This window comes from Hypomesus transpacificus, chromosome 3 (assembly GCF_021917145.1).
Source record: "Hypomesus transpacificus isolate Combined female chromosome 3, fHypTra1, whole genome shotgun sequence".
In the NCBI taxonomy this organism is placed as follows: Eukaryota; Metazoa; Chordata; class Actinopteri; order Osmeriformes; family Osmeridae; genus Hypomesus; species Hypomesus transpacificus.
In genome coordinates, this window is record NC_061062.1 from 4,520,371 (window position 1) to 4,529,711 (window position 9,341).

The window sequence follows — 9,341 nt, forward strand, 5'->3', positions numbered from 1 at the left end:
CAGACCCTCCCTCCGTGGGCCCGTGTGGTGGCTGGGTGTGTCCGCTGTGGCGAGGGAGGCCGGGTCTGGTGATGCAAGCAGCTTTGACTCGCTTTCTCCCGACAGGTCAAAGTGGTAATGACGTTTTCTTGCCAACTGCACAGCTATAAATCCTTTTTTTATTATGAGAAAAACTCCTTGTTGTTCCAACAGTCACTTTCGTATGAACTGAAATACTCATTATTTGACCCACTCTGCGGCCATGGTGTTCAGTCAATGCTCATCTAGAAACATTTTATAACATTCCTATGGTGCTCCTTCTAGAGTTCACTTTGGTGGTGTTGCTGGGTTAGGATATTCCTTTTGAAATACTTTTCTTCATGATCTCGATGATTTACTCTAGTGATATCATATATTATTCCTTAAATGTATTATTTAGTGAGAATGACAACAATAAAGTTGTTTTTTATTCCAACAAGAAACAAGTGAATTATTCTGTCTCCAAATGTAAAGGTGCACTAATAAATGTCTTCAATCCCCGTGCAAATGTGGGCTATATAAATATAAAAGTCTATATTTTTTGTGTGTCTTTAAAGATTCCAAAAACGCATAACAATGAATTGATACGCATGATAATTATTTTGAAATAGGCCACTTTTGCTTATGTAGTTTCTAAATAATTTCCTAATCAGCACGTTTCTTTTGATAGTGTGAATTCTAAATTACCAATTATTTTTTATTTAACAAAAAAAAGGTGTTAAGCCTATGCATTGTACGGCCATAACATTCTTAGATACTATTAATTATATTATTAATTAGGCCTACGCCATATCATAAAACGTAGCCCACAAGACCTAATAACAAAAGTAGGCCTAGACGAGTTATTTGTGTTTAATTCAAATAAGCCAAGTGTTGTTAGGGTGTAGCCTGATCTCAGAAACGGGCGTTTAAAATGTAACCACGGAAAGTGACTTTAGCAATAAGGTTCACAAAACTCGGAATGATATTCATGCTGCGCTCTTCCGAGCGCGTGTGGAACGTCTGCTGAAGTCTTTTGGACTGTTTCAGTTGGAATAGGCTACATTTTTGGACAGGTAGTCTACATTTAAAAGACTTTGCAATAAGCTACAAACTAGCACTGTCCTATAGGCCTACATAGAAACAGTTTGCAGAAAGTGCTGTTGTCGGCAAAGTTGCTACTTTAGACTTAAGATTTAGCAAATGTTTCAGGAATTCCAGACATTTACAGACAATTAATCATTATAATAACGTTAGCTTATAATTTACGTTACAATTGAAGATATAATATTTTGTATTGTGTTTGTTCCTTTGCAGGATTCCTATTTCATTACGAAATTAAAGATGACCACGAAAAAACAGCAAAGTTTAGTCCGGGAGGCGTCGCATCAAATCATTGCCGGTGGATCCGCAGGTCAGTTTAAAAAGCGGGGTCTACATAAGAGCCTGCTTATAAATACATTTATATGTATTTTTTCCTCATTTTACACGCCGAAAATGTTTTGTCAAATTGTCTGCAATATCAGGGATTCGGTGATCATCCTAACAGTAGAGACTAAAACATGTAGATAGAGTTTCGACTTTTGATCACCGGATGGTCTCTGTCACACCGATCCTGCTGCAAAGATTCCAGTCACATTGGTTCCGCGTTCATGCTTGCAACTTCCATTGATTCCGGACGCATTCATTCCATAAAAAAATCACTTGTGAGTCTCTTGATACTATTACTCAAGCGGAGCCCGCTGCTTCTGCTGCAACACACACACAGGGTGTTTTCAGCTTGTGGATATCTGACGGGTCGGATCAAGGTCTGGCCGTTTACTTTATTCAAAGTAAAGGTGAAGGTACAGGTTTCACCACAGATGTACACTAATAATTATCTTCTTCTTTACCCTTCCAGCAGAACTTGATATTATTATTATACCAATAATCATTATATCATAAACACATTGGCTGTTTGTCATGAATCTACTTTGCTGTCTGTCTTATCCCGTGTCATTTCTAAATGATACTTTTTGAAAATTTCACAAGGAATCCTTTAAGTAACGACCAGGTTGTTACTTATTAAGCCATTTGATGTGTTATTTACAAAGTCTGAAATCATCACAGAATTAAAGTCAATGAATTACCCTACAAGTAAAGGGAGCTGTTGGGCCCTTATGGGACAAGCTCACGACCTGGTTAATCCTCCTAAGAATTCATCATAAATCGTCGAGGTGTGGGCCTAGTCTCTGGTGTCCCTGTTCCGAGACGCTCTGTGTTTCATGGGGATGAGGTGTTCTGTGTACTCTGGCATCACTGCTGGTTTCCCTCGGCTGTTGCGGGGCACTCACTGGCCCTCTGGGACAGGGACGTCTCCCCACCCCCGTCCCCACCCCTTCACCTAACCCGAGGGGCTCTCCTCTGCCACCCGTCCACTCAGAGAGAGGACCCGGTTCTGTGCTGGGGTGGAGCTGGAGGCCGGGACCAGATCTGGGGGCTAGAGGCCAGGGCTGAGTCTAGGATGGAGGCCGGGGGTAGGACAGTGGATAGAGGTTGGGGCCGTGGCTGGGGCGGACTGCTGGGGCCAGGGCAGAGGCAGCAGCCTTGAGTAGAATGACCTCAGTGTTTCCCCCTCACCTTCCCTCGGCCCCCAGGCCGCGGGCTCCTGGGGGTGTCGTTGGCGTCCTGATGGGCCTGTTAACGAGCTTGCAGAGAGACCGCCGTTCATTTATGTGAGGCCGGGTCACAGAGCCGGAGCTGTGCGTATAAATTGGAGGGAAAATGGCAGTTTGGTGCTCTGTAAAATCATCTGCGCGGACTCTGTCTGGACAAGCTGAGGTAATTTTTTTTACCTCTCACAGAGGTCAGCACACGCACTGAGACCCCCCCCCCCCCCATGCTCATTGGCTGTGGAGGAGATCTCTTTCTTTTTATTGGCCTGTTCGTTAGTCCGTCGCACTAGTATGCCATCAAGTCCATGGTCAGTCGAACTGTATATTATGAACTTGTGCACTGCTGCTTTCTAGTAACCGTTTAGAACGGATCATGTCTACATAGTGTGTCTGTTGCTCTGCGTAAATAGCCCATGTATTTTAGACCATAGATTTTATTCATTTAATAAGTGGCTTTATTTCTTGAAGCTTAGTAAAAATGGTGAAACTTATTTGTTGCTCCGATTTGCTTCTGATTTCTCTTGTTGTTAAGCAGGACTCAGGTTGGCGTGCATCCTAATGTCTTTTGCTGGTTTCAAAGCAGTCATTTCACCACTAGGGGGAAGCACTAGTTCATTCACTTGTCGTACTGACTGATATACCTGGCATATTACAATAAAGAGATTTTCCCAGCCTAGTTTTCTTGCATGTGGTTTAATAGTAATACTAGGTGTATACGTATTTGTGTAAATGTTCATGTTATTTAATGTTTATATACACAAACCCACGCGATATTATTTACTTTTGTCATTTTGAAATATAGGTTGGATAGAAAATGATGCTGTTATGAAAATGTACGTAATGCATAATATAGTAATGCTAAGAAATGAAGAATGTTCTTGAACAAACATCTTGGTGAGTAGTATTTTTCTAACCTTCATATAGAGCTAACTACTGTAACTTTCGCATTTTTTCTTTGGGTAAACGTATCCCTTTCCTGCAAATGGAGTGTGTCGACATAAGACAGACATCCTCGGTATGATTAGATGCACTCCCCTGCTCTGGAGTAGTTAAATTACACTCAAACTCTCTTTACTTTTAATTGGGTTTTAAACTGTGAAACTCGGATTTGGCGTCGCCGGACGAATCCTTCCACTTAGCTTAAATAAAGAAGAAGAAGAAACGAGATGGAGGGAAAGTCAAATAAATAAAGTCAAACAAGAGGGTAACTTTATGAGGATCATTCACTGACAGATATGTCCGTTAGCCATCAGGGTTTCCTCTCAGCTGGCTGCAACAATCACAGCTGAATTAGCCCTAATATTTATTTCCAGAAACAATTGTACATGTTTTAGCCGGGCTTTGATAGAACTCCCGGTGGACATGTTGGAGACAGATGTTTAGATGACCTCATGTTTGAAGTAATGTTGATTTTGGACGGGTGCTTCTCCCTCTCTCTAAATCAGCCTCCTCCTCTCTCCCCCCCCCCTCCCCCCCCCACCTTCCACCACACCACTGACATCCCTCCTCTTCCCCTCACCTCCCTCCATCTGCTTGACTGTGTCTCTGTGTGTGTGTGTGTGGCCTGGGGAGGTTTCCCGTCCTCTGCACGGTTTGAGCGACAGATGTCTGTGAAGTTGTGGCTGGCTGCGTGAACGTGGAGCGTGTCAGTGCTGAGGGATGACTGGGTCTGCCTCATACACACGTCTGTCTCCTGTCTGCCATCTGTCTGTCTCTCTCTCCAGCTCTCTGCGCTTCTGTCTCTATCCCAGTCTCTCCACGTCTGTCTCTCTCGAGGTGCCTGTCTCTGTTTCTCCAGGCCTCCGGATATCGGTCTCACTCTCCAAGTCTCTCCGGGTCTGTCTCGCTCTTCAGGTTTCTAGGGGCCTGTCTCTCTCTCTCTCAGGCCTCTGAGCGTCTGTCTGTCTGCTCTGGGTGCCTGTCTTTCTCTCTCAGGCCTCTGAGCGTCTGTCTGTCTGCTCTGGGTGCCTGTCTCTCTCTCAGGCCTCTGAGCGTCTGTCTGTCTGCTCTGGGTGCCTGTCTCTCTCTCAGGCCTCTGAGCGTCTGTCTGTCTGCTCTGGGTGCCTGTCTCTCTCCAGGTTAATTGACTGGCTAACCAGATTGGTCTGACAGTAATAAATAAACACAGCTTTGGGGAATCAGATTACTAATAGGATTCTCAGAGTTAAGATATCTGACACAGTCTTTGCTGTTTCAAAAACGTTTGAAACGTTTTGCCAGTAATGAGGTAGTTTATTTTTTGATGATGTCAGAGATTTACATCGAAGAATCTGCTCAGATGTTGCCTTGTGAAGCTTTTGCATGTTACAGAATGATCCATTAAAATCACTGCTCATTTAATATGGAAAAAACAACCTCCATTACGAAAAACTAAACATGACTGGAAAACAAACCAGAGAGATTTATTATCTGTCAGAACTAATGATCGTCCTGAGGAGCTGTGGAGGATCATAACATCACCAGACGTCAGCTAAACCGAGCATGATGGCTAACGCTAACCCTAACTACTGTAGTGTGGCACAGACTCACTCAAACGAATCTGATATTCGAACTAGCTAACTAGCATACTAGCACAGACTCACTCAAACACACCTGATATGCTAACTAACGTAGCACAGCAACACTTAAACACACCTGATATGCTAACTAACGTAGCACAGAAACACTTAAACACACCTGATATGCTAACTCACGTAGTACAGCACAGACTCACTCTAACACTTCAAACATGTAATATGTTAAATATGTAAATATCAAATATGTACTCATACTAAGTGACCTGAATCTCCGACGGTGATTGTAATTGTTACGTCTTAACAGAAATCATGATGTAACCTAGTAGTTATGGTCATCTCCCAACGTTTGATGATGTCATTGTTTAGGTTTTAGCAGAACTCCTGCCATCTTGACATACAGTGGTTGTTAAGGTTATGACAGTGACAGTAAACCATGCAATATGCTAGGCCATATGTCTCAAAGGAGGCACAATACAGTTTATTATAGTATAGAGTAGTATTGTATAATACAGTTTATTATAGTATGGGGCATTATTGTATAATACAGCTTTATTTCTTTTTTTTTAGGAATACCTTTATTTGACTTCTTCTTTAGCATCATGTGGCACTTACATCTTGTTGACTCCATGTGCTCCAAACAGATACTATGAGAACTGGTCGCTATTCCTCAGCTGTGTGTGTGTGAGTGTGTGTGTGAGTGTTTGAGTGGTTGGACGGGGGGACTCTGTGGCCGGTCTAGTGTGTGATTTACGAGCGTGTCTCCCGTTCAGGACGTTATCTTAATGACATGATCTAAGGACAGGAGGTCTGACAGAAGGGCTTCTCTGTGGCTCAATGATTTGTGACAGTAGAACTTACCATGAGGTAGGCAAACACACACACACACACACAGCACTGTGCATTTACCCACTTTCTTAAACTCTTGCGCATACTTTCTCTTTCGCACCCCCTCCCCACCCACCCCCACCCCACCCCCCCACACACACAGGCCATCCATCATGGATGCTAGGTCGCTGTTAGCAATAACAGTAATTACTCTGTTATGGTAAGAGCAGAATCAGGAGGATAATTATGATTGTTCGACATGGGAGGCAGCTCGGACCCCTGGCTTCTCGTTTCCAGCGAGCAATTATTAAAATGTGCGGCCGACGCAGGAAGTCGAGGCGCTTCCGACGTGGACTGTGACGTCTGAGAGAGGGGCGCCATTGCTTGGCGCGACAGGACGTTTGTCCATATCGGAGATCGACCGTTTTTTGGTTTGGTTTTGTTTCAGCCCCAGTTTCCCTCATCATACACGGTGAAAACGGTTGTGTTTTGGTGTCTCTGGGTCGAGAAGGAGAACCCAGGGAGCGAGCGGTCAGAGGACAAAGCTGCAGCGAGGCTGAGGGTGAGGCTGAGAGCGAGGCTGAGGGCGAGGCTGAGTGTAAGGCTGAGGGTGAGAGCGAGGGTGAGGCTGAGGGTGAGAGCGAGGCTGATGGTTAGGTTGAGGGTGAGAGCGAGGTCGAGGCTGAGGGTTAGGCTGAGAGCGAGGGGTGAGGCTGAGGGTGAGAGCGAGGCTGAGGCTGAGGGTGAGGCTGAGGGCGAGGCAATCTCAGACGAGGTGAAGACAGGGCTCCAGGCTGCACATGGCAGCAATAACAGAGCAGGGAAGGAAATCAGCTAAGCAAGCTCTGCTTAATGGAGCACCACCACTAAGTAGTCAAGGGGCAGGGTGAAAACAAGCCTAGGAGGAAAAGAGTATGTGTGCGTGTACAGTATGTGTGTGCATGTACAGTACGTGTATATGTGTGTGTACAGTATGTGTGTGTGTACAGTTTGTGTCTGTGTACACTGTACAGTTTGTGTGTGTGTGTGTGCACTGTGTGCCGATCTATTTGTATGTGGAATGCGTTTGAGAGATCTCTGTATTTTATAGACTCTGTTGTCCAGCCATGTTTCTCTGAACCCCCTAATTAAGTTCCAGTAGAAAGATGGTATTTTGGAGAAACCTTGCTGGATGCACCAACGTTCAGACTGATCATCATCATCAGTCCAAACAGACGCTAACCAACCGTCTTCTCTGCTCTGTGACGTCTAATGACGTCTGTTCTCTCGGAAGTAGTTTGACCGTGTGCAGTGTAAGGAAGTCTGTTTTCTATGAAGCATATAATACATTTACATTTAGTCATTTTTCATAATAAGAGTCTCTGCTCTATGGAGACCCTCTGTCTTCTTATCACCAAGGTCTTTATCAACTGTGCAGCGGCCCATCGTCTGTGCTCTGTGAGGTCAGAGATCGGAGGTTCTAGGCTGTTCCAACACAGACTTTCATTTGTGTCGTGCCCGTAGTGACATGGAGCAGTTTGACTTCACATTGAACCAGAGGTCAAGCACAAGCTCGGGGTCATTTGAACTGATAGAAGAATCAAGAGTCAGCGTAATGACAAACCCTCCGTGTTTCTGCTGGAAGAGCAGCACATATATATAAACATAATAAGTACTGTCAAAACAAGCCTGCAAAGGGGAAAAACTCTTGAATTACACACCGCTGTATGTGTCTGTGGGTGGGTGCGTGTGTGTGCATGCATGCAGACGAGCGTGCGTGTTCCTCCGGGTGACCCGGGAGGTCAGAGAAAACCGATTTTTTTTTTCATCCAGGCTGGCAACGGTGTAATCCCGCCTTCCCTTTCTTCTTCTCCTTTTTGAGCCCTCTCCATCCCTGCAGCTGAGGCCCTTCCCTGCTCCCCCCAGCCCAGCCCTCCTTCCTCCTCCCCAAGTTAACTCTATCAAGATGAAGAGTGTTTGGCCCAGTGCAGTCATCATAATGTGATTTGTTGTGCTCATGAGCCAATTACAGTCTTTACTGGCGGAATAGCCTCTGCCCGGTCGCCGGGAAGGATAGCCCTAAGAACCGGCTTTCATTAGAGAAGCTCGCGTTTATAGACACTTTGAATTATCTTTGAGGCAGAGCCGGGGCGGAGGGTGGCGTGGGCTGAGGGGGGGGAGGGCTTTGGCAGAGGAAGAGGTCAAATTCGATAATGAGAACCAAAAGTCAACAGAGGGGCCTGTGCCGAAATTTGTTTACTGTTCCATTATTGTTTCGAAAGGGGGAGAGCCTCGCGGGGAAAATCGAGACGGGCACACATGTCACAATCGCGAAAGGGTGCAGGGAGAGAACAAGGAGGGCAAGGCACCGCCGACTCTCTTCTCTTATGTTCGAGGCGGGAGCGAGGTCTAAAAGCGCTTGTCGGGTCATGGGAAAGGCCCGTGTGTCGGTTCCTGTGCTCTCCTGTGTTGGGGGTGGGGTCCAGACTGACCACACAAGCCCGGGAGGGGGGGGGAGGGGTGGAGGGAGGAGGGAGGGGGGGAGGGGGGCAGAACCATGGGGACCGTTACTGTTTCGATCCATCATAGTTCTTGACCCACTATTTGATGAGTCGTAGGTATTGATGCGCGGTTGGGTCAGTCATATTTATGGATCCACTCCTTGATCTATCCTAACGCTCTGCTGGGACTGTGAATTAAGGACGACTCATGGTCCAGCCTGAGAGTGTGTGTAGTAGCATAGCTTCCATGCTAAGTGGCTGTGCTCTTATCTGAACACGTGGATCTGCTCACTGACTAGAGGGCAGGAGAGAGCTGCAGTTCAGATCACCCTCGTCTTCTCTCCGGCCTCGTCCTCTCTCCGGCCTCAGTCTCTCTCCGGCCTCGTCCTCTCTCCGGCCTCAGCCTCTCTCCGGCCTCGTCCTCTCTCTGGCCTCGTCCTCTCTCCGGCCTCAGCCTCTCTCCGGCCTCGTCCTCTCTCCGGCCTCAGCCTCTCTCCGGCCTCGTCCTCTCTCCGGCCTCGTCCTCTCTCTGGCCTCGTCCTCTCTCCGGCCTCAGTCTCTCTCCGGCCTCGTCCTCTCTCTGGCCTCGTCCTCTCTCCGGCCTCAGCCTCTCTCCGGCCTCAGCCTCTCTCCGGCCTCGTCCTCTCTCCGGCCTCGTCCTCTCTTCGGCCTCAGTCTCTCTCCGGCCTCGTCCTCTCTCTGGCCTCGTCCTCTCTCCGGCCTCAGCCTCTCTCCGGCCTCAGCCTCTCTCCGGCCTCGTCCTCTCTCCGGCCTCGTCCTCTCTTCGGCCTCGTCCTTTCTCCGGCCTCGTCCTCCAGAATGTATAGTTAGTAGGTCTACATAATATGATTTGTAGTTTGTCTCGTAAC

The 9,341-nt window shown here is 46.8% G+C and overlaps 1 protein-coding gene across 2 annotated transcripts in view; it reads left to right on the plus strand.

Moving 5' to 3' along the window:
- Window positions 1-900: 900 nt before the first annotated feature.
- slc25a21 (solute carrier family 25 member 21) overlaps window positions 901-9,341 on the plus strand; it is an 80,082-nt gene continuing 71,641 nt past the window's right edge. Inside the window, exons 1-2 of one of the 2 annotated variants that reach the window (XM_047018158.1) lie at window positions 901-1,073; window positions 1,315-1,411. In XM_047018158.1, the coding sequence (XP_046874114.1) occupies window positions 1,342-1,411 (70 nt within the window). In that variant the 5' untranslated portion in view covers window positions 901-1,073; window positions 1,315-1,341. Of the gene's footprint in view, window positions 1,074-1,314; window positions 1,412-3,508; window positions 3,546-9,341 lie in introns of those variants that run through there. The other variant, XM_047018174.1, reaches the window with a different exon arrangement.